The sequence below is a fragment of the Barbatula barbatula genome, assembly GCF_947034865.1.
Source record: "Barbatula barbatula genome assembly, chromosome: 1".
Classification (NCBI taxonomy): domain Eukaryota; kingdom Metazoa; phylum Chordata; class Actinopteri; order Cypriniformes; family Nemacheilidae; genus Barbatula; species Barbatula barbatula.
Genome location: NC_136766.1, coordinates 19,034,345 through 19,060,366, shown reverse-complemented (window position 1 = coordinate 19,060,366; position 26,022 = coordinate 19,034,345). Strand labels below are relative to the sequence as shown.

The following is a 26,022-nucleotide window of genomic DNA, read 5'->3' as shown; positions in this document are numbered from 1 at the left end:
GCTGAAACCGATATAGTGATAATATCATTATCATGAATCAGTTTCATCATGATGGCTGTTGATGTGGAAAGCTGATATTGTGAGAGCCAGAATTTTTAACATGTTATATCTGAATGACACAAATACAGCCACAGGAAAAAAACAGATCATCCAAAATGTTCATTTAATCAGCATTTCTAGATGCATTGTGGCCAGTCCAGTGTCCTCAATAGTGACAAGCGAATGGAAACTGAGGTGAAAATCAAGGTTATCAAATCAAAAATTGTTTTAAACTTTTTCCTAAATATGCATACAAATATTACTGCTGTATTGCTTAAGTAAATATGAACTTGCAGTTTTTGAAATCTGAAGAAATACAGAGCATATTTTCATTTTTGTCATGATTCTCGTGGTGAGACACGGAGAGAGGACCCAGGTGCATACAGCGGGTAAGGGGTTAACAAAAAATTTAATAAATAATAAAAACGAAGACCCACGAGGGGGTAACAGAACAAAACATGGATACAATAACATGGCTAAGACTAACTACACAAAGACTTAACATAAACTCAAAACAAGAACTACAAATACACTTAACTAGACTCGACAAGACACATGGACTCACCACACAACCACAATGAACCAGCACAAGACAGAAGACACAAGGGCATTTAATAAGGGAGCAAATCAAGAGGGAAACAGGTGAAGGGCATTAATCAATAACGAGGGTAACGAGAGGATGGGAACAAAGACGAGACAGGAGAGAGAGTATGGAAGGCCATAAGAACAATAATGGCCTCTCTCCACACAAAACATGAGATTCTGTCATGATCCTGCCACTAAACCAAGAGAAACATGACATGATGCGGCAGAATCATGACACATTTTGACCTCTTTCTCCAGCAAATAGAAACAATAGTTTTATTTGAAATGTGATAAGTAGTTCACAGAATGAAACAAAAATTATAAATTTACCTAAACACATACTTACAAATAGTACATTTCAGCATCAGAAAAACTGGTTTTGAAATGGTCTCTTGCTGTAATATTTTTCCACGTCTGTATACTTTACTGCATGAAAAGCAGAATCACACGTATCACCCCACCCAAAAAATTTCCTCTGGCAGCACCTGAACAGGATGGGAATCTTGATTACAAGAAGTGAAAAAAGGATGTCAGCATGCAGTGGCGATACAACAACCCATCCAAGACAACCTGCTCTGCCAGTCAGGTGGTTTCTAGGGTGGAGCTGACTGAGATAACCCATAACCTCAAAACAAGGCAACCATTTTGAATACAGGCTTCATTCACTTTCTCCTTATCCTCTGGTTCATATACAGCAATATACTGTACAGTATGTTCTACCAAATCAAGCCTGTTTCATGTGTCTCCATGTCCTGAGACGACTTAAATTAGATGTGTAAAAATTCCTTTTTACTGAGTGATTTAAAATCATGTTTCCCTCTCTGGCTTACTGTAGACGAGAATATAATGATGGTGTGGAATAATTGATGAGGAATCTAAGAGCTGGGCCAGCGGGGGGAAGGGCCGTCTTCTGTTTTAATACCAGAGCTCACTCATTCACTGTTTGTCCCCCTCACACATGAGATGGATTACACAGACATCCACCCAGACCTCTCCCTCCTTCTCCCAGTGGAGACCGAGCTAAACACTGGATACGTCAACCAGTCGACTGCCCCTGTCCGTGAGGAGATCAGGAGATATTTATGAGTTGAGGCAAATCCTGAGGGTCCTCATGCAGGCCCCTGTCATAAAAGAGTGATTTCAGTCCCACTACACCAGCCCTCCGTGCCCTGAGGGATCACTGCAAAACCTGCCCCCCATCCATGGATAAGCCTATCAACTCACATCAAAACACATACAGGATCCAAACAGGTTTATATTTATATTAAAGCGGATATATAATTACACATGCTAGTGGGCATTACTGTGTCATTTTGTATAATGTAGATATAACTGAGACGCACGGATGAACACTAAGTGTGAGGGGAGTGAACTGCTGTCTGTGCAGGACATGACAAGGCATCCATGACGGACACAGCTGAGGGAAGCAGTGTAAACATGAGTAATAGGGTTACGATTGATGGTCTCACTGTGGTTGTCTCATTAGCAAAAGCAATAATGCAATAAAAGGCAGAGTGTTACAGTAGTCTCATGTTAGATTACTCGTCTACATGGCATCTACACCAACCAAAATCTTATTTTTTATGTTATTATAATAGTACATATTTAAAATAAACAGACCCTAATATTTCAATGACAACAGCGACCTGTGGATGTGGACGCAACCACTCACAGAGCAATTGTGTCCAAACTCAATTGACAATCTTTCAATTAGGTTCACACAAGTATGTGTCTTTCTTCAGTCAATCTGATATTGTAATCAGCTGGCAAAAGAAAGGTTATCCATCAGTTACTCACCAACACAATGTAACACAGAGCAAACCTAAACATTTGCTGTGACTGTCCCCTCCAGCGGGACACTAGCTTGACTTTCACTGCCCTGCTCTGTGTATGATGCCACCTGGCTTTGTACCAGGTTGTGGTGGAGGATTGTGAAATTTGAGCAAATGAAAGTCTGAAACATAGCGCATCATTTTCTCTGTTATGCAATATAATACACAAATGACTACACATTTCCTCCTGTAGTAGATAGATATATGATAGACAGACAGACAGACAGCAAAGGAAAATAGACAACCAAGGGTACAACCTTTAAAGCCAAGAGCACAGTGTCTGCCAGGCTTGTGTGAGGCGAGTGTCTCATTTTCACCACCTTACTGCTATGTACTGCAGGGTTCTGGCGGCATCCCAGCATGCATCTGTGTCTAATTGTGAGAAAGCCAAGTCAGGCTCCAACACACCAAAACCGTTCCAATCTTTCTAATATTGTTTTGGGGGGGGCTTGAGGTTTATATAAAAGATTTATGTTTAATAACTTTTCTTTAATAACTCTCAATCAGGCTGTTTTTGAGAAAGTCATTATGCCACAGATATTATGCCAGTTCATTAAACATTTCATTCAAGTTGTTAAAATTTCTTGGTTGGTTGGTTTGTTAATGATTGAGTACCGTACATATGTTGTTTGTATGATGGCAGCAGGTTTCCTGCATGAGAGATGCTGATGGGAGACTGTACACATTCACTAAATAGCTTCAAAGTGCAGCCCCTCCTTCTTGCCTCCATTAGGAGGTTTGTGCGGTCAATAGGTCTTTCTGATCTCCAGTGACCCTCATATTGATTTTACTAGAGCAGAGGAAGGGCAGAGGGATGTCTTATGTGTGATGGATAAACAAATTTTGAACAAGAGTTCAAATTTAGATATATGGTGAACTGAAATTATTTACCTATATGCACATGATATGCAGTAGGAACCATTTTATGATTATTTCTTTAGGTTTTGAAAAAGTGATAAAACAAGCAAAGGCGGATACAATTTTGTTATTTTTTATATAAAAAGGTTATATAGAGCATTTCAATTTCACATCAACATACCTCTCCATTTACAGTAACACAGTAAAAGAAGACATATAATCACACTTCACTCATAGGCAGGGAACGAGAATAAGGTACCTCAACATCATCAGGCAAATTACTGTCATTTTTCAAGATTTTTGAATACCTTAACACACAATCCTCATGTCACAGAATATTGCAACATGTAGTAGGGAAATGCAAGAGAGGGGAGAAAGGGAGCAGTTCTCCAGCCACAGACAAAACACAGAACAGAAACAAGAGGGAGATACAAAAGAGAGGATTAACAGAAAATAAATCTGAAAATAACATACTCCCAAAAAGCAACCACTGGCAACCATACAGGACAACTACAACAGAGGTGCGGCCACCTGCAGATCTGAGATCCTTGGCATTTCACACAGGAACCAGCTGCAGGTGACACTTAAGAATCATTCTCTTCTGGTGAGTGGGCCCAGCACAAACAAGCTCTTTACATTAAAGAGAGTGGCACTGGGCTCTTGCTAAATCTAAATATATTTTATATATATATATTTTAACAGTAAGTATTTATTTAACTTTTTTTTAATTGTCATCACAAAAACACTTAAACCAAAAATAATTACAGGTTAATTTGCTAATGTGTTACATATTTTTTAATGAACTGACTAGTAACTGTTACCATAGATTTATTGCTTTGTACATTGAATATGGTAACGACCTGCTGCTAGGACCTTAACAGCCCCTTTCACAGGGTTTTCCTAGTGTTCTTAACGGAAACTGTCCCCTATTCCAGCTAAAATCCCACAGTACAGGTTACCTTTGGATAATTGTGCAAAGGAATTGACACATCAGTAACATTTTAAACGAAAATAATCTTGATAGGTAAAGCACGACTTTTGTAGAAACAAAAGTAGTTTTGACCCATGCATACTAACATTCACAGATGTCAAAATAGCATGGAGTGAACATGTGAGTAAAAAATGAAATTAAAGAGTCGTAGAGCCTTGACACACTGTGCTTTGTATAGCTCTACATTGTTTTTGTCCGAACGTTTTCAATTATTGTGTCTTTTATACCCATCTCAAGCCTTATAAGCAACAATGCAGTCTTGTTTTGCAAACACCACATTGAACAGCACCTTCCGAATTACATAATAAAACATGTCGTGCTGAGCTAGAGAAACACTTTTGTTGCTTTTAGTTCATAATCTATTCTAAAAAAATGTGCTTTATCTCTGCAGTGTCAAAGACCAAGGTCCTCTTTAATTTCTCATAGACATTTTATATACGATGAGTAACACACCATGAGGTATACACAAACCCACTTTGTTGTGCTGTTAAATGACGTTCAGTGCAATCATAAAAAAAGAGACCAGTTGCTTGGTTAGGATTCTCTACAATAGTATTTCTCCATGGATGACACCAGACAGGTTCATTAATGGGAAGCTTTCCCCAAAACTTATGTAATCATTGACTCACCTTCGAGATCTTCCAAATCTGTATTATTTTCTTTGTTCTGATGAACACAGAGAAAGGTATTTGGAAGAATGCTTATAACCAAACAGATTTTTCGCCCCATTGACTCCCATAGTAGGAAAAAATTACTTTATCATTGTTTTTGTTCTGTTGAACACAAAAGAAAACATTTTGAAGAATGTAGGACAGCAAACAGTTCTGGGGCACTTTTGACTACCATTGTATTTTTTCCTATATGGTCAATAGGGGGCAAAATATGTCTGGTTATAAGCATTCTTCTTTGTGTTCTTCAGAAAAAAATAATTTAAACAGATTTGGAACAACTCGAATGTGAGAAAATGATGACAAAATATTCAGGTGAACTATCCCTTTAAGCATTGGTTCTGGAAGCCAGTAGTCTGACTTACTCTATAGGCTTCTTTGTTGCGAAGGCTCAGAATATTTTCACAACATTATACATGATTGCACTTGAAATAAAGTCACTCTTCTTAATACATAGAACATTTACAGTCTGCCAATTTGATGTTACATCTCCCATGTATAATTCTTTCCATTTATGTTTTACTCCATTAAATTGATCATTTAGATTTGTGCAAACATACAACATTTTAAGTATTTTTATATGTTAATCTGTAATCTTTTTAAAGAACTCACAAACTTCTACGACATCTACAGTGTGGGCATACATTTTATACTGTGCTGTATGTACAGTTGCCCTAAAAGTATATGGACACTCAAGTCACATTTACAAATGCACCAGTTACTTTGTCAGGTCTTTGTGAAATTTGATGTTTGCTCTGAGAAAAGCTCATGCATCAATTGTGTGTAGATGTCACTTCATGTAATTGTTTGTTAACTATTGTAAATGTGGCTAAGTTGTCCAAATACATTTTTGTGGCCACTGTACGTTTATGTTCTTTTACAGGTGTGTACAGTAGACTGTGCATGTATTCGGTCTAAGAGTAATTCCCACCCTGCCTGTATCCATAACCTCCTTCTTCCACCCCCTCCTGTACATACTCCTCACGTTTATCCCATCCTTCCGCCCATCCGCCATTCAACTGTGAGGTGGCACCGTAGGTCTTGGCCGGACCTCCCAGGGCACCATAGCTCTGGGTGATGTCCCCTGTTTCCTCAGCCAGCTCATCTTCATCGATGAAGCCACACTTCTCCTCGCTGGTCTGCTCTGGATCCGCCCATGGCTGTTGCTCTCCCGAGGCAAATAGGCCGTAGAAGATTACACCACCATAATGCACCAGGGCAGCGATAAGAAACACATACTGCCACTCTTCTCGGGTCTGAGGGAAAGACAGAGTTGTCAGGAATTCTGACATCAAAGGCTGAACTGTCATGAAAAAAGACTCATCCAGGGGAGCTGCATGAATAATGCATGACAAAAAAGATTGCGCAGCTATAGCAATAGACATTGACCCAACTCTTACTCAAATAGACATCTCACACCTTAATGAATGAGCGCTTTAAAACAAGCTATATTTTCAATGATTTCAAATTCCTAAAGGTATTGAAGGAACGATGTAAGGATAACTAATCTTTACAGCTGCAGGAAAAAGCATGTCACAGTTCAACATCTGTTGCAGTTAATATTTTATTTTACTGGGATAATCTTACATCTGACTAAGTTACACAAGAAATTCAAAAGGCCAACAATTTAAATCTATTTAAACTAAACTTATAGTATAACCGAAATGCAAAAGAAAACCCTAGCAAGTCAAGACTTAGTCCTACCTTGTGTTTGGTCATAGCTCCCACAATAAGAGGGCACACCATTCCTGACAGGGTTCCCACTCCATTAGAGATTCCCATGAGGATACTGGCATATCGAGGAGCGATGTCTAAGTGATTGACATTAAAACCTGATGGACAACAAAGGAAACTATTGAATTAACGTATGACAAATCAATTAAATTTTTCAGATCACTTCCATTCCATCAACAAACAATTTCATGCCGTGCAATCTCTGCATTTTGTTACATGTTTTTCAGCATCTCTAACATGATGTTGGAGATTCAGTCTAAAAATAGAAAGAGCAGCCATCTCGTAAAGCGTAGGAGTCTCTAGCCCCTCCCGCTCAGAGTGCTCTGTCTGGATGTACTGCCTGCGCTGTTGCTCTCGGGGGACAGTGTGTATGAATAATTTAAAAAGTCCAGCAGAAAGACAAATTCCTTCCAAGCAGCAATGATGGCAGATTTTAATGAAAAATTGGAGAACCGATATTCTGTTAGAAAGGAGTGCTTTCTTGCAATGTTCAGAGGCCGTGCATTGTTACATTTTTATTAATGCAAATTTCACTTGCCATTGTTGTGTGTAACAACATGTTGATTGAGACACACTGCTTTCTTAAAGTCAAAAATTATTCCAAAGAAACTCACCTGATATTGCAAACCCACTGAAGCCAACCGCTAACACAAGGAATGAAATGGCGACCCCTTTACTGTGGGAGTAACCCACAACCAACAATAGTGTTGCCTCCATCCCAAAGCCTGTGATTGATAAAAACATATGAATGATAATTTTCTTACAGTTATGACAAGTACAAAAAGTATGATTTATGAAGAATAAACCGTTTTACTGAAATTGTCAAATATTAGATTTGTATAATAATTGTGCATTCCTTTACATTCGTTATTTTTATATTAATAATTTGTATGTAACTAACCCAAGGTCAGAGCTAAGCTAAGTGTAGATAAGATAGATGCCACTCACCTCCACAGTTCATAATCTTCCGAACTGTGGTGGTAGACAGGATGTTTTTACAGCGAAGGTAATCAGCTAGCTGTCCGCCAATGGGCACAATAATGGTCATCACCAGATGGGGCAGGGCTGACAGCATGCCAACCTAGGAGAGTGTGGACATACAGCATCTTTTACGAGCAAGTTTTGATAGACTGGGTAAATGTTATGAAAGGAATAGATGTAACAATGCAACCTTTCCAGCAATCTGAGTAGTGTCAGTATTAGTATAAATGTGTTCATTCTAATCTAACTATAAGATGTGAAAACACTATTTAATGCTTAAATGTAGGAGAAAACAAGAGCGAAATGAGATGCAAACACAGACTTAAATCACAGATAAGCGATCAATGAATTATTCATTATGAACTGTTCACAATGAATAATTCATCAACCAGTTTCAGACCTTGGGGATTGACAAAGGTCACGCATTTACTGATGCACCCTGGAATTATACTGTACATAAAAATCATCTCAGACACATTTTGGCCCAAATAAAGCTATAATTGCTTATTGTATAATTGTTCATCAGGATTTTATTATTATTATTTAAAAAAATCTAGTTTGTTTAAAACAATAGGACATTCACATATAGGCAACATAAAAAATGAAATTACCTTGCTAATCTCAAAACCAAACACTTCCTCAAAGTATGCAGGCTGGCTGATGAGCAGCAGGTAGAAGGTCCAACTCCTGCAGAAGTTGGCAACAATGATTGCATAGACAGGCATGGATGTGAAAAATTGCCTCCAAGGTGTCTTGAATTTCTGTGGGAGAAATTTGAATTGCCATATTCGTAAATTCTTCACCCTTCCATTATTAACTTTAAAATCATACAACTGAGGCATCACCACTGATATCGATAATCATTTTTCAATCATATAGTATAAGAAGTCATTGATGCTGCAAGAGACCATTATGCATTGGAATAAACCTTACTTGGGGAATTCATAGCATAGACCTATTTCACAGAGTGACGTGTACAAACCGGAAGTAGGGTAAACGCGTATTCGGTCAATGCTCTAGCTCCGTTCACTACACAGAACAGTTGCAGAGACTAGAAGAAGTTAGGCATGTAGTGCTCCCTTTATGCTGATTTGACTAAGACCTTGATAATAAATAAATCACACAAAAAACTATTTGTTTTTATAATGTTTGTTTTCCCTATTTTTACATATCCCAGTAAACCATGAACAAATCAGACAACATATGACACTTTTGCTTTTGGTAAATAAAATGACTGCCTAAAACAAGCTGAATTAATGAATGCATGGCTATGGCAGCAGTGCTTCAGGAATTTATTATCCCTACTTCTGGTCTCCGTCGCCATTTTGTGAAATAGGGGAATTAGACAATTACAAATATGGCCACCAAATTGCATTCTTGCCTTGTACATACAGGACATGGTCTATAAGGACCAGCAACAGATAATTTCTCAGCACTCTCCATCAAAGCTCTGATGAAATTAGAGAATTTTACAATGTAAATTTCCCCAGTCCATCTATCAAAACAAATAAACTCAGCACAGTGCCACATTACACGGTGTACTCTAAAAAAAACTTTAAAAAACTGCTTTTTAAGCTAAATTCGTTTTGTGTCAAGGCTCTGAACAAACTTACTTCTGCTGGACCCAGCAGCTTAGCACTCTCTCCAATGCTCTCCTCAATGTAGCAGCGTTCTTCATCTGTTATGGTGGGGTGTTCAGCTGGACTCTCATATGACACCAAAACCCAAAACATATACCACAGAATTCCAAAGCAGCCTACGGAGAACACATTAAAAGATGACTCTGTTTGAAGCAGGCAAAAGTAAAGATAAGATCAGCTGACTGATATCCTCAAAAAACTGGATTACAATTCATTATTGTTGCGAGGTGCAACACTTGGCACAGTGACAGACAGATTTGGTGTCAACAGAGACATGGAAGCATCAGAGGAAAAATCAATACCCAGCATCAGTGTGTGTATCTATACTACATTTTCAAAACCGTTACAATTAAAGTTTAGGATATAACTGTTAAAATAATAAAACTAGACACACACTCACCATAAACATAGAAAACAGATGACCAGCCAGTATACTGCACCAGGATCCCAGCAAGAGGCATGGCAATGACAGCGCCTGCATATGACCCTGTAAAACAGGAAACCAAGATCATATGAGAAGTGAAATGATGGGGATAATGGTTGAGAAATCTTTCAAATAAACTGTGTGTTTAAACACAAATTGTGTTAACACATTACATCTCATTTTCCTCTTTCCTTAATTGGTGAATATGCATACAAGACATGACTTTACATTTTTCACATCAGCAATGTTTCTACGAATTCAACGAAATACCAATTAAACTGAAAATTATTATATTCGGATCCACATAGAATATAAAAATATAAATTACCACAGAAGGAGGTTGTTGCCAGCCGGCTTCTTTCCATTGGCGGGGCCCACTTACTCCAGATGCCATGGCATGCTGGGTAGGTTACACCCTAGAAAAGCAATAATGACACAAAAAAATAAAATGTTTAGACAAAATCTTTATATCAAACTTTTTACATTTTTGCATCAAAACAAAATGTCCTTGTTACAATATAGGCAAATACTATGTAATATTATGAGACAAATACAAGTCTAATGTTAAAGCCTTGTATCTATTCTATGAATTAAAATGTAACAAATATAAAAAAGGATCATAGTCAACATTGTTGGCATGGTGGAAATGTGGTTTTATCACACACATAGTTCCCTACAGATCAATAGAGCTACTAAAGACAAAGCCTGGGTTATTATTCTCTCAGAAATATCCTCAGGCCATCATTGATTGTTATATGACTTTTGGCGGCCCCGCTTAGGATTCCCACAATAAACTAATTAAAATGTAAAAAGAATATGTGAATGGTGAAATTCGGAATTAGGAAAAGCGGAATAACAAAGGATGTAAAAAAGCATATTTCCTACCTCTACAAGCCCTTGTAATATCCTGACGAATATGACGCAGCCATAGTGAGTCCGTGCAGCTGAGGGGATGAACATATTCAGTATGGACGTGAGGAAAATAGCAGCCCCAAAGACCCTAATAGACGGAAACGTAGTTACATTATAGACTGCTGGGCTATAACAATCTAAAAGCTTGATATTTATACATTTTTTTTCTTTTTAAGCCTACTAAGCAACCGCAAATATAATGTAACTGTATAGGCTACTCTCAGCTACTATTTCAAAAGGAACTTGTGTACGTGTATGTCGCAGAGTATCCTTGTATTAGCTATATTGATTGTGGTCGACCCTGATCTTTACGGTTAATAGCAATACTGAGAAATTAACTAAGATATTTTAGCAGTTACATTTGATTCAGCAAAAAGTATCATATGCAACTAAATGTGAATATCTGCCTTCGGTGTTTTATAATTTGTTGTTAAAAACGAGAAGGGTGAGGACATGGGTGCCAGTTGTTTTTGGTCTGGCGGGCTGTGCCAGTGACACAAAGAAACGTGTTTCCAATTCTCGTCAGGTCTCGCAGAGACGAAGCCCCTCTCACTTTATCTTCTCGCCAAGCAGCGCTAATCGGTTTGGAGGAGTTCTTCAGCACGAGACTCGCTGATTCTATTATATCTCAATCACGTCCCCCAGGCCGAAACATTTATTGAAAATTTGTATCATTTTAGGAACGAGATAAGATATATGACATATTTGACTGTCTGAATCAAACATATAGCCTCTATGATTGCTGTACGCAGATACATCTAAATGTTATCATGGCAGTTTTATTTTTGGAACATTGTTGTGTGACATATGAGGCACGGGCAAACCCTCTGGCAACATGTCCGGGGCTGGTTGCCATGCCCCCCTCATTGAGCAGATTAGACACGGTTTCCCCCGGGATCTCATTAACAGGTGGAGAATGCCTCACAGACCCGCTCCCACAATCTAATCCTACAACCCACACGACGGGTCAGCGTGCACTCTGCCACACATACATTATTTAAAACTCAAGACCTCCTCAGGCACAGACTGGTCAACCATTGCAATGAATCCCTGCTCTCTCTCTCTCTATATCAGATATGATTTCTCCTCTCACTCTTAAAAACATTAAATGCTAAATACTCATTTTAATTCTGTATTGAATTGTACACTGTAAAGAATTGCATTTTACTGGCATCAGTTTGCCACTAATTTACTGTAGATTTACATTCATGTCATTTTATTGCAAAGAGTTTGTTCAAAGATAAATGATCATTAAACACTAACGATTCTTTAACCTTACAGAAAAAAATATAAATGACAGCCTCATGCAAAGCATTCGGGGAATCAAAATGAGAAAAAAAGAAAAGGTTTATAGATTTCGGGTTCCCAGAATGCTTTGCACGAGGTTGTTATTTCATCGGGTTTTTTTGTAACGATAAAGACTTGTTCGTGTTTAATGTTCATTTATCTTTTAACAAACCGTTGCCAATAAATTAGATAAATATAAATATACAGTAAGTTACTGGCAACCAGCTGCATAACTACGGCAAAACGGTTTACAGTGTAGGTTACATTAGGTGACATTAGTATATACAGTATCCATAAAGGCCTTCCGATTTATGATGTAAAACATATAATTGATTCAACGTAAGAAACAAGTTAATAGATTTTGTACGATTCCATTCTATACAAACGTTCATAGAGTAGGCAAACATAATCACACGAGAAATCCATAGCTAACAACGAAGTGTCTCGTATTGAAGAGACAAAATGAATAGCCTACAAAATGATGCATTAAATATATCAGAACATTTTACAAGCTTATGCCTTCTCAAGAAATTACAAAGTCTTGTAATTAATGTTAATTTTACCGTTAATAATTATTATTCAATATGTATTTTTATTTAGTAGGCCAAATACGATTAGCTTTAGACATCATTATTGTAGGTATAGGCAGCATATTATTTATATTAAAATAAGGACAAAATCATAAAGCAAATGCAATTAATTTGGTATTTTGACATTTTGAGCTGATAAAAAATCTGAATGAATAAATTAATATGCGCATTTGTATAGCTTTACCTGTTCGCTGCCAGTCTAGAGGAAATGTATCCCCCGGGAATTTGCGTCACAATATAACCCCAGAAAAACGAGCCATGAATCATTCCCACTGTTTCGGGGTCCCAGTTAAACTTTGCCTTCTGAGAAAGAGAAATTAAGCAAAATATTATGTTGCTATCGAACCCATTGTAAAAGCCGAGAGACATTTTTTGAATAAAAACACGCACACATTATCATAGACCTCTTTAATGTGATGCATAAAGTAATGCATGTTATAAATAATTTACTTACTATCATATTTATTCGTTAATTTTCTATAACGGGAACTTTTATTTTCATAAATTTTCACAACACAAAAAATGAATTGACAACGATATTGTTTTTGTTTCCAGCTCAATAGTTAATCAATTGCGTGGCAATGACATTCAAGTCACCAAGGTCAATTGTTTTGCATCAGCACTTCAATATTGTCCAGCTTCCAAGCTGTTCAACAAATTCTCTTTTCACATAGGGCAAACAAATAATAAAGTTTTTTGTTGTTTGGTTTTTATATTCCCGACATTTTAACAAATTGTAGGCCTAAATGTGTGTACGTTTGTAAAGACAGTAGGCTACATGGGGATCACTTCTACTGACGTAGACATTTCATTCCAAGCGTGGCACGCGCACAAACCTCTTTGATGATTATCTTTCCGTTCAGGTGAAAGGTGCTGTTGTTAACCATGCTCACTATGGCCACGCCTAAATTGCACCGGATACCGAAAGAGATGCAGAACCCGAGACCGCTCATTATGGCGATGATGTAGCGGCGCGGAAGTCCAAAGCACGTGCAGTCGCACAGAGGTGTCTTTCTCTCTTTGGTCTGGGCAGGCCGTCCATCTTCGGTTAGTTCAATGTTGTCGCCAGTTTTTTGTCGCTTTTCTAACACCCTGCACCAGTCAGAAGAGAGCTATTAGACTCGTTGTTCTTGAATTTAACTAAACAGCACATTGAGTTCCAGGCCTATACAGCTAGTCTGGAAGGATTAATTAATGCAGTTTTTGCACTTCACAAATTTCCGTTGGGTGCAAACTAATCAAATCTGACTTAAGTCATCGACTCTTAAATAATAGCTGCATGCATTGTTTCCAGTCGATTCCAAAACACAGACAGATTCTGTAGGCTAGTGCTATTAAAAAATGGCTCACAAAATAGTTAGCATGTCTCTCAAACATTTTTCGAAGCCACCAAGCACAACAAATATAATATTTTAATGTAGACTGCAAAAGCTTCGTGTGCTGCTGAAAAGCGAACTACCGCATTGCAGCATTCCCTTCACCTTCACCCTTATTTACATTCACACGGCCTTAACGTAGGCTATACTGATATTTCTTTACTTAACTTACACATTATTTCTACAGTCATATGTATCCACATCAAAATTGTATTATTTATTACAAAAATACACTGTGGGAAGATTAATAGCCAAGTGCATCGAAATGTGCAAAAATAAAATATAAATATAATACTTTCGATTCTAGCACATCTCATACTGCATAATTTAAACATCCAACGTCCGTAAATGACTTTAATTTTGCCTTAAGTCTGAATAATATAGCACTGTAATATGACTGTAAAATATAAGTAAAATAAAAGACAAACACGAGAAAATTGGCCAACATCATTCTGGCAAAATGGTAAAAAACTAAAAATAAAGCTGTAACCTTTTATTAGGAAACGAAAAATTAGAAAAGAAGACACATTATTTAAAAAGAATGTTGGGAAGTAAATATATATATTTTGAAATGTATAGGCCATACACAATGTACCTTTGATTACCATTTAATTCTTACATTAATCTCAATGAGAGTTTCTTTACATGACGGATTGTTTGACTCGATATAAAGGAGCATCGAACCAAATAATAAAATGATCTATATAATATATATTTAGAGACTCTGTGAATGGTCTGTAAAAAAAGAAACCATACTCAAGGGAATGCTCTAATTGAACGATTACTATTCAATCGTAAATGCATTTTATTCACTGGATTACAACGTTTAAAGATAGGAAACTTGCATACTTCCATCCCCTCCTCCTGAGATTATGCAGAATTACATAATTCTATTCACGTCTCCGCAAAGTGTGATGCCCAAACGGATTGAGAAACACGCTGATAGTACAAATTGATCTTAACTGTGTTATAGTTGCCAATCTTAAAATAAATTAGATTTTTAATACAAATAATACACATATAAAATACATTCTTCTGACGTAATTGAATCATATCATAATATGTGAGAATATCTTACTTGTGCACGTGCCCCAGTACCTTCCCTGTTAGTTGTTTCAGCCCCTCTTTGCTGGGTGTAAAACCAGGCTCCTTCGGAGTATCCATGACCAAATGTAATAATCCTTCGTTTTTTCCCGTTTACGTTAAAGTACCATGTCACAGTGCGAGATGGCACAACATACCGGACCGATACCCAGCGAATCAATGATTCAGTAAGACGTATCAGGAAAATTCACCACGGTGTTCACAGCGAAGAAAAAACGCCTACACAAGACAAATATGAAAAGTGGTCTGGCCCTGTCTACTTGTCATTATAAACTCATTAAACCGCCCCACGTGCGATGAAAGAATGCGCTGCAATGTCAGATTAGAATAAAGACATTTACGCACACTTTATGACGACGAGTTAAAAACGAGATCGGATTAGAAAAAAACTAAAGAGAGAAAATAAACTGTTCTTGATCCTCGTCTCGCACGGTCACCTTTTCGTGGAAAGTGACAGTTCGCTGGCTTTTTGGAAGTGAAGGGCTTTCAGCACCAAGGTCAGCGACAGGCTCGCGTGTAGCCCAAGCGGCGAGAGGATCCCGCCGCTGCTCCTGTGCCAGCGAGGAGTGCGCTGTGCGCCAGGCGGCTCGCTCCCGTCTCAGTACCAGCAGCTGTTCACTGCATTGGGAGGGGTAAGAGAGGGCGTTAAATGTTCACTTTCCATTCACAATTAATTGTATTGAGCACCAGGTACTCAGAACTATGCAATATGCGAAAACTAATAGTTTTATATCTACGAGAATGGCGCGTCACATTAGAAGTTTCAACATATGTGCTTTTATGTGTATTGTTCGTTTTCTATCAAAGGTCGCGTAAACCTCCTGGGGGCGGTGCTATGGAAACGCCACGGAACGAGGGGTGTTTCCCCCTCAACGTGTGTATGTGTGCTCGCGTAGAAAGAAAGGTATATTAATAATTCATACACAGACCTAGCTCGCAATCCCCTCCTTCTCTGTCTTACTGTCCTCCACATAAAAATGCATGTTATTTTTAAGCCAAACTTAAGATCTTGATGAAGTTTGCATTTGCATATATAGGCCTATATATATTTCTAATAGATGGGAAGCGTGGGAATTGTTTCCCATCACAGGGAGTGATGATAAGCATAATATTTTAAGAATTGTGATTTAAGACCCAGTTTAAAACAACAGATTTGTATGTAGAAAAGTCTGAACTAGCATTTACAAAGGAAATCAGTGCGCATCACAACAAGTAGTTGAGCGCCATTAGTGAAGCGCTGGCGTCATCTAGTGTTGATTTAGCATATTGCAGCAAGGACACGTGTAACATATTTAGACTGTCACTGTACTATACTTTATTTGGCACTCCTCTTTGTAATGCAAACAAAAAAGTCTTTCTTCAAATAATTCTTCATTAACATTCTTTTTCAGAGCAATCTGGTCAGAAGACCAAAACAATAAAATAAATACATATTTGGGCATTATGTTTAAGGCAAAGGCATGGGTGTCACGGTCCCCTGTGCACATAGACACCTAAAACTAAAAACATCACATGAAAGACTGTACAGTCAAAATGTACACATTTCACTGAGGTTACAGATGCTATACGTTTTAAATACGATATGTTTACAAGTATCAAGACACAAAATAAAGAAAAACTGTAAACTGTATTTGGAAACATTCACATCCAAAAAAATAGTGTCAAAAGCTTACAGCACAGAACACAGGCAAAAATGAATAGTTTAGCAAAAATGTGTCAACTTAATGTAGACAATTGATGTTCACACCACTAAAGGGGCAATAACATCCTTGTGTTAAAACCCGTAAGTCCCTGTAGAGAATGGTTGACATTGATGTCAATAATGCTCACCAAGAGTGTTATTTATAACATATCGACGAAACATCTGAAATGTTGAAGGATAAGTTCAGAATTTTCTAACCAAATGTCTTTGCATCAGGTTGTTAACCTCGCAAACTGCAGGAAATGTATTAAGAGTTCTATGCCCCTGTACAAACCAAATCAATCACATTCAAGCAACTTATTTGGAAGGGTGCGGTTAGTAATCCTGTTGATAATATTTTCCAATTATATACAACTGCTATAGACTGTAATACTGAAAGCTGCAGGACCTTTACACTGACACAGGAAATTTCAGAGTTGTCGTCTGAGCAACACTGCTATATCCAATGCAGTTATCAGAGTGAATATCAAAGGGGAGGTTTGAGAAAACTGACTGATGCATGGACATGATTACAAAAATCGGAACTATTCCTTTAGGTGTTCCTTTACAAAAGCTTGATTTCTCCAAGTAATGATGAAAGCTAATGTTCATTTAACATCAGATCTTGTTTGATTATACAGATATACCATATGTGCAAACTTTAGCAGACGCATGAAGAATGACAAGGTAAGTGAAGCCATCATCATCCCAACAGCCTCCGTTTTTGGATTTGTATCAGAAAACATTGCAGGTTATTACATATCTTAACCTGTTGCACAATTCTGACCAAATAACATGTCAGCTAAATTATCAGTCTGAAGTTTTAAATACATCAGTTGGCAAATCTTCTACAATGTACATCACTGGTTATGCATGTACTTGCTTTCAAAGAAAGCCCTTTATTAAAAAAGATATAATAATAAGTACTTCAATAATCTACCTTTACAGATACATGATATGCAAGCGCTACAGAATTGACAATAACAATCAATGTTCTCTGATAGTCAAAATAAGCACAGTCCAAAATCCACTGAACTGCCTAAATGTTACATTGTCGCATTATACTGAACTTTAAGGAGGCAAAGAAATTGTTGCTTGCTTTTATCAACAGCATTAAAATTAAACGAAGATTTATTACCAAATCTCTTGCACACAAGATCTAACAGACACACTATAAGCAAAATTAACAATACATGTAGTTCTTTCACAGTCAGACATACAAGGTAAAACATGCCGATTACTTCTTTGAAAACAAAACAATATCATAACAGCAAGAGGAACAGACATAAAACTTTATTGCCTATATATAAATGTTTCAAACGTCTTTTTAAATAAAAAATCTGATTTCCACATACTGCTTGGGTAGCAACGGTTCCCGGTGAACATGAAGAGCAACAGGAGGCTGCATTCGAGAGGGTTCTGACATTATTGAGGTCTATATTCAAGCATTTTCACTGTGATGCTTAGCAACAGGCAACAGCTTTGCTTTAAAGAGCAGCTATTTTAGTGTATCCCCCTCGGTCAGAAAATGTACGTTTGCAGAGTCTTTTATTTTTTTTGGTATATAGTTCTGGCAGTTGAGGACAGGCAGGTTCTCTTTATCAACCATTGGATAAAGAGTTTGAAAAGAATTCCTCCATGCATTGCGGCGTAGAGTATACAGAGCAATCCCTGAGAGCTCAGTGATTAAATAACTTGAGAGAGCACCTTGTGTTTATTTGGACTAGATGGCAGCAGTGATGCGGTTTCTGTGGACAATGAGAAACTCTGACTCAGCTGAAACTTCAGTTTCTCCACTTCATAGTTGTGCAGGTATTCCTGAACCAGATAGCGTTCACGTTTTATTCGGGCCTTTACTTCTGAAGGGACATCTGGTATCAGCCATGCCACAAAGAATTTTACCACAAAAACAACATGCTGAAAAAGAAGGGAGAAGAACAGACATCAAGTGTACAATAAACTAAATTCTAACACTAGTTTCTTTATTAAACATTAAATGCTCCATTGCCTTGATCACAAATCTTTGTTCAATAATTTATTTTTTTAAATCTTTATAGTTGTAGTTCATCAGAAAATGAAATGCCCTTTAATTTACTTGATTTAATCCTCATTCCATACTTGGTATATATGGCTTCTTATCTTCAGCTGAACACAGGTGACTATCTATAGATCTATATACCTATAGCAGCATGACATTTAGCTTGTTTTAAGCTTTTATTTTATTGTCATGTTAATCCAGTATTGCTTTACATTCCATGCAGTGATGCATAAATTACGGTTTGTTTAACTGTTCTGGATTGTCAATATAAAGCATCAGGTTGCCCAAATGAAAATGATGAGCACTTTGAGTGATCGAAGTTCTTACTTCCATAATGATGATGAAAGCTAGCTTTGCAGCCAAGATGTGCCAGAACTGCATAGTGTGTGTGTACTGCTTTTCATGACCAGGTGGGTATCTGTAGTCCCGATAGCTGAAAAAAAATTGCATACAGCATTAAAGCAACACTTTATAGTTTTCAAACATAAAATAATGTCTCTAAATAATTTAGACTACCGAATTCTACTACAACTGCTAACTGAGCAGCCTCAAAGCAGATACAACCACGCTTTTTAAGTTCAGTGTTCGGGTCGATAAACACAGCCCTGCGGAAGAGTTTCCAAATGTTGTTTCTGCATTCTACATTCGTTCCATTGCTTCCCTTCCATCAGTTTAGTCAACAAATTCATGTGTATTGTGCTGCCCACGGGGAAGCTTATCGACGCTGGTAACAGACAATTATGCTTATCAACCACATAGGGAAACCCGTGAGCAAATGTTCCATAATGTTGCTTTAAAGGCATAAATCCCATGATTAAACAAAATATTACAGTAACACTGTACAGTAAGGTTCTATTTGTTAACAATAGTCGATGCAAAATGAACTAAGCTTGAACTAACAATTAACCACTGTATTTGAATTACAAAAGATTAATTGCAAAGACAACGAGATCCTGCCGATATGCCTTATTCAACATTTGCATGGTTAGACCCTATCTCACGGAGCATGCCGCACAACTCCTTGTCCAGGCCCTGGTAATCTCAAGGTTGGACTACTGCAATGCTCTCCTTGCTGGTCTTCCTGCAAAGGCTATCAAACCACTTCAGCTGGTTCAAAGCGCAGCAGCACGCCTCGTCTTCCAACAGCCTAAAAGGGCTCATGTGACACCCATTTTCGTCTCTTTCCACTGGCTACCAGTTGAAGCCTGTATCAGATTCAAGTTACTGAGGTTTGCCTACAGGACTATCACTGGATCTGCACCGGCATACTTTCACACCTACACTCCTACACCGATCAAGAACCCTGCGTTCAGCAAACGAGCGGCGCCTTGTAATGCCTTCTCATAAGGGCATTAAAATTGCATTCCCGCTCATTCTCCTTCACAACTCCTTCCTGGTGCACATTCTTCCTAATGCGGTCCGGTTAACCACATCTCTCACAACATTCAAAAAACTACTTAAAACACACCTCTTCTGTGAATACTTGACAGACAAATGAAAAGGAAAAAAACTCTTGTAGAGAAACTGTAGGAAAATGTATCCATATTTTTTTTACTGTATGATATATACGGATTTTCTCTCTAATACAAAAATGTAACATTACTAAAAACTCTGACACCCAAGAAGTAACCCCTTTTTATCCCTTTCAACTGGATTGCAGGATCATTTCAGGTCAAATTGTTTCCCCAATTTTTGTAGAAGTGATTGTTATTATACTACTGGTAAAATGTGTTTTTAAAAGTTGTTTTTTCTATTCTACACTCAGGTGGACACATACCTGCATGTAGTGATGGTAGAGCTGTTAAACCAGGATGGGTTTTCCTCTGGCTCTGGTTGATTATCAAGTGGGATCTGAGAGATGTTGTAAAAGGAGAGACTGTTGGTGATGTAACCTCTCATAGTGGCCTCGCTGCCTGGGTGGTAGGCGTAAAGGTAGACCAGGCGAGGGATCATATCCGAGGTGAATGCAACGATGAAGGCCTAAACGTTTAATTTAAAGACAGAAAAATTCAAAAGAATTGTAGATGCTTGATGGTTAAAATTATATTATGTCCTGCTTTGTTAAAAGGGTGTGGCACTGCTTATCAGTTAACTAAGTAAAATGGTTGACATATATGTACATACATTTGTGACCACGGACAAGATGGCCACTACATTAAGAATCTCTTCCCAGGCTCCGATGTTGCGTGCTTTTGCTGCCACCGGCCTTCGAAACTGTGTAGTAAACTTCCAAGCATCGACTCGCACCTCCAGGATGTTGTTAAAGAGAGCAAGAAGAGGGGCCAGTGGAAAAGAGGCCACGAAAAGTGTTATGAAGCCAAACTGGATCACTGTCCAAAACACACATTAAACATATCAAATTAAAACTGTTAAAGCACACAAATGCCATAATGTGTATTTGAGCTAATCCTACCCATCTCCAGATACTCATAGAAGAGCCCAAACTGGCTGAAGTTCTGCAGATCATGGTCCTGCTCCCATCTGCCGTATGTACATTCCGGATGACTCCGGCCTTTCCTGCTGCCCCACCAGTTCCTGAGAAGTCTGTGACATTGACACAAGGGACCATTACAGTACGCGTTTTAGTTTGCATTCAAATTTTGTCAAGAGAATAATCCTCAAAATACATATTGTATGTGAAATATGCATGGTATTCTTAGAGGTCAAATTAAAAAATGTAATCCTTACGGCAGCAGAGCTTCCTGGACATTCCCAACCATTTGTTTTCCAGCCATGACGATGACCAGCTGTGTGCTGAGCTCAATCAGACAACCCCCAGGGTCACACTAAATGTTAAAATAAACTAATCTTTACATGTGTGTACAAATCATTTCATAAGCCATTGAGACTTTCCATTTAAGTTATAAGCCAGTAGTCAAAATCTTTGTTTAGCCAATCAGAAGACTTAGAGTTGAGTTTCTGTTATCCAGTTATTTTGCGCATTCACAGTGCAGCTTATATATGAGAAGCTAAGAATAGACTAGTCAAGTGTAACACAATAATTAGCTATTTATCGTGTTGGAAAATGTTACACGGTTGTTTTTAAGACAGCAGAGATTAAGTGTTGCCGCTCTACAGCTCCATCTCTGATTACAACATTTGTGTCTTTCTAGGGTGGGGCTCAAATCAAATTCAGTGGCTAAGCCTGACAGACATTCAAGAATGTCCAACATCAAATACAGTACCACTAAAGAGAATGATGTCTTCTGGAGCGCTGATATTTCACACTGTCTCACCTCTTCATTTCTCAGTCTGCTCCACTTTCCAAACATATAACTGTAGTTGCCAGGATGACCCACAAACTTTCCTTTAAAAAACGCCACATAGAAACAGGAAGAGTAGTAGTTCACGAACTGGAACATAAACATCTTCGTTGTCAGCTTGTTCTCATACTCCAGATGCGTCTTGGGAATTTCTGGAAAAAATAAACAGATATTAGTCCCCAAAAAAAAGCCGAACCACATCTTGACTCTGAAAATAGCATCTGAGGATATTCATTTCAGACCACTCACCCATATCAGTAATCCAAATGGCCACATGTTCATAAAGGAAATTGAGGACGAGGATAATGACGAAGTTGATGCAGGATGCGGTGACGGATGTTGCAAGCTGAGGGGTGATGAGGGAGCCGACCAGCTGGATCTTACTGGTGGGGCTGTCCTTCATGACGCTGGCAAACGCTGCATAAACTGATAATCTGTAAGCGATCACTCCCATAATACAGGCCACTACCAGTAACGTCTAACAAAAACAAGACACATGGAAGAACATTTTGAAGGGCTGATCTTACTATGAAAACTAAGTATGCATGGCAAACATACATAACCTCGACGTCCAAAAAGTAGAAGTTCACTAACTCACCCAGAAGAGAACAGTTGCTCCAGACAGGCAAAATCGAGCACATTTGCTAGTCAGAGGAAGATAAGGCTCAATTTCCTGTTATCAAACAGAGTGTCAACAAGGTCAAGCCGTGTTTAACTGCATTAACAGACATGTAACGATACATTTATGTATGTAAGTTACTTTTGTGTGAATCAAAATGACTTAACTAAAATGAATTGCTAACATATAAAACCATAAATGAGATGTATAAATGAATGTAAAGTGAATTTCACCATGACATCAAACTCGACCCCCATATTTCAATACACATTTCTCATTTTAACAAACAAACAACTAAGAAATCAAGATTGGCCCCCACATATCAACATTTTTCTCATTTTAAAATACAAACAAAGTAATGTTTTTGTTCATTCACATTAATGTTTTGAATTCCATGTGCAAATCCATCAGTTTGCTGTATCTCATGATGTCATTTATTATATTCGAAGAGAAGAGCATTAAAATCCCTTAATGTAAGGCTAGCTGTGGATTTTTCTGCATATGACATGGTCAGATGCTAAGATAAAGCTGTTATTGATGTTACAGTGTAATATTTGATCAGACAGGTGAAAAGATAATTTTCATCAGCTCATTTCAAACATTAATCAAACTGACCGGAACTACCAGGGCATTCGTTTGAATGCATACATACCAGCCGATCAGAATCGAGTATTCAAACACACTATGGCATAATTGCAGGTACCTGTGTGATGCGGTTGCGTCTGGTGTGTGTGCACTTCAACTCAAACTCTGGCCTGATCTGGAGCTGCTGCTGTTCCTCCTCAAAGTCCACGAGATCCCACTCATACTCCAGACGGGCCTGCCGCCGCTTCCATAACTCCAGGAACAGGGTCACTTCACAGCGGTAACAAAAAAAAGAGCAAGAGACCATAAATATCCTTAGCATCACCCACCAGAGAATTATTTAAGACCAGCTGATTTTATATACTGAATTATTTATACATATTTATATTCAACCAACACATGGTGGTCCTTTTACAAAACATATTTATTTTTGCCAAAATAATTGTCCTTAAACTTCTCACAAAGTTTAGAAGCTGAATATATATTTCTTAATGTATGAGTAAACAGTACACTGAGTGCAGGAATATTCATGCAGTAAAGATTAATGAAATGACTTCATAAGCAGAACTTGGATTCTAGTATGAATAAATTCAGCATTCAGTAATTGACACAAAGTATGCGCCACTACCCTCAAATGATTTTCCAGACAGTGATACATTACAAACAACACACACAATTACACTACTTCGTTGGGGATTCATGTAGTGAGCACATTCTGCCGCCTATTATTTGACTACATGAATACTTTGAAACGCTTTCTGCACAGTTATTATGGAGTATTTTAATGACATTAGTCTTTGAAGCAAAAAAGCATGTTGAATAACCACTAATCAAAAACAAACCTGTTGCATTACCAGTGCTTGCATGTTTAGAGTCTAAATTCAATATGGTTGTACAATAAAGATGTGAATATTTCAAATTGAAATAGTTTCACCGTTTATAAATTCAATAATCAAAATTCACCATTTAATTTTCAAAAAACTTGTTTTGAAATACAACCTTTAATATTCAACAGAAAAATTTCAGTTCATATTATTTCGGTTAAAAAAATTGCTTCTACAAATTCAGGGGTTCAAATTTGGCTTGAAATTCTAAGTTTCACATCCGGGAATCCCAGAAGGAGCAATAGAGCGCCGATTCCTCATATCCATGATCTCTACATGCTGCCTGACCGCTTCACCAGCAGATGGTGCAAGTCGGTTCTGAAGAATATCAAAGCAAAAAATGCAGATACTTTTTTTATATGTTTGCCAAACAGTCCTCTCACCTGCTCCATTAAGTGCATTTAGTTGTTCTCATAGATCTCCTAGTACTGCTATCTATAGTACAAGTTTATGTTTGTATTTGGCTTGCTATACTCATTCATTAACTTTTACGTGCATATGATACATGTACATTTAGTCATTTAGTAGCATTTAGCATTTTTATCCAAAGCAACTTATAAAGAGTTCATGGAGCAATAAAGCGATATGTCATACAGGAGCAAAACAACATTAAGTAGGTACAGTGGGGCAAAAAAGTATTTAGTCAGCCACCAATTGTGCAAGTTCTCCCACTTAAAAAGATGAGAGAGGCCTGTATTTTCGACATAGTTACACTTCAACTCTGAGAGACAGTATAGGAAAAGCAAATCCAGAAAATCACATTGTCTGATTTTTAAAGAATTTGTTTGCAAATTATGGTGGAAAATAAGTATTTGGTCACCTACAAAAAAAGCAAGATTTCTGGCTCTCACAGACCTGTAACTTCTTCTTTAAGAGGCTCCTCTGTCCTCCACTCGTTATCAGTATAAAAGACACCTGTCCACAACCTCAAACAGTCAGACTCCAAACTCTACTATGGCCAAGACCAAAGAGCTGTCAAAGGACACAAGAAACAAAATTGTAACCCTGATCCAGGCTGGGAAGACTGAATCTGCAATAGGTAAGCAGCTTGGTGTGAATAAATCAACTGTGGGAGCAATTATTAGAAAATGGAAGACATACATGACCACTGATAATCTCCCTCGATCTGGGGCTCCACGCAAGATCTCACAAGAACGTTGAGCAACAATCCCAGAACCACACAGGGGACCTAGTGAATGACCTGCAGGGAGCTGGGACCAAAGTAACAAAGGCTACCATCAGCGACACACTACGCCGCCAGGGACTCAAATCCTGCAGTGCCAGACGTGTCCCCCTGCTTAAGCCAGTACATGTCCGGGCCCATCTAGAGAGCATTTGGATGAACCAGAAGCGGTAAAAACTCAACTTGTCGTGTTGGAGGAGAAAGAATGCCGAGTTGCATCCAAAGAACACCATACCTACTGTGAAGCATGGGGGTGTAAACATCATGCTTTGGGGCTGTTTTTCTGCAAAGGGACCAGGACGACTGATCTGTGTAAAGGAAAGAATGAATGGGGCCATGTATAGTGATATTTTGAGCAAAAACCTCCTTCCATCAGCAAGGGCATTGAAGATGAAACGTGGCTGGGTCTTTCAGCATGACAATGAAACACACCGCCCGTGCAATGACGGAGTGGCTTCGTAGGAAGCATTTCAAGGTCCTGGAATGAAGATTTAAAAGGGAGTTGAAAATCTGTGTTGCCCAGCGACAGCCCCAAAACATCACTGCTCCAGAGGAGATCTGCATGGAGGAATGGGCCAAACTACCAGCAACACTGTTACAGAACCAGCAACACTGTTACAGAAAACATTTGACCACTGTCATTGCCAACAAAGGGTATATAAAAAACTATTGAGATTATTGACCAAATACTTATTTTCCACCATAATTTGCAAATCAATTCTTTAAAAATCAGACAATGTGATTTTCT

General features: G+C 38.0%; 2 protein-coding genes across 3 annotated transcripts in view; both read right to left on the bottom strand.

Moving 5' to 3' along the window:
* Nucleotides 1-5,887: 5,887 nt before the first annotated feature.
* slc17a6b (solute carrier family 17 member 6b) lies at nucleotides 5,888-15,081 on the bottom strand (the record flags this gene model as incomplete). Its single annotated transcript, XM_079470216.1, has 12 exons — nucleotides 5,888-6,229; nucleotides 6,678-6,805; nucleotides 7,322-7,432; nucleotides 7,656-7,788; nucleotides 8,300-8,449; nucleotides 9,302-9,444; nucleotides 9,729-9,815; nucleotides 10,081-10,168; nucleotides 10,638-10,752; nucleotides 12,726-12,844; nucleotides 13,378-13,633; nucleotides 14,996-15,081. The coding sequence occupies 12 exons, from the start codon at nucleotides 15,079-15,081 to the stop codon at nucleotides 5,888-5,890; spliced, it is 1,758 nt and encodes a 585-aa protein (XP_079326342.1).
* Nucleotides 15,082-16,315: 1,234 nt separating this feature from the next.
* Nucleotides 16,316-26,022, bottom strand: part of ano5b (anoctamin 5b) — a 33,987-nt gene continuing 24,280 nt past the window's right edge. For both annotated transcript variants that reach the window (XM_079465041.1, XM_079465040.1), the window contains 10 exons: nucleotides 23,326-23,477; nucleotides 22,602-22,676; nucleotides 22,253-22,481; nucleotides 21,977-22,155; nucleotides 21,429-21,526; nucleotides 21,154-21,284; nucleotides 20,865-21,070; nucleotides 20,518-20,720; nucleotides 19,068-19,173; nucleotides 16,316-18,619 (listed from right to left, as the gene is read on the bottom strand). In XM_079465041.1, coding sequence (XP_079321167.1) covers nucleotides 18,389-18,619; nucleotides 19,068-19,173; nucleotides 20,518-20,720; nucleotides 20,865-21,070; nucleotides 21,154-21,284; nucleotides 21,429-21,526; nucleotides 21,977-22,155; nucleotides 22,253-22,481; nucleotides 22,602-22,676; nucleotides 23,326-23,477 — 1,610 coding nt within the window. In that variant the 3' untranslated portion in view covers nucleotides 16,316-18,388. The remainder of the gene's footprint in view (nucleotides 18,620-19,067; nucleotides 19,174-20,517; nucleotides 20,721-20,864; nucleotides 21,071-21,153; nucleotides 21,285-21,428; nucleotides 21,527-21,976; nucleotides 22,156-22,252; nucleotides 22,482-22,601; nucleotides 22,677-23,325; nucleotides 23,478-26,022) is intronic.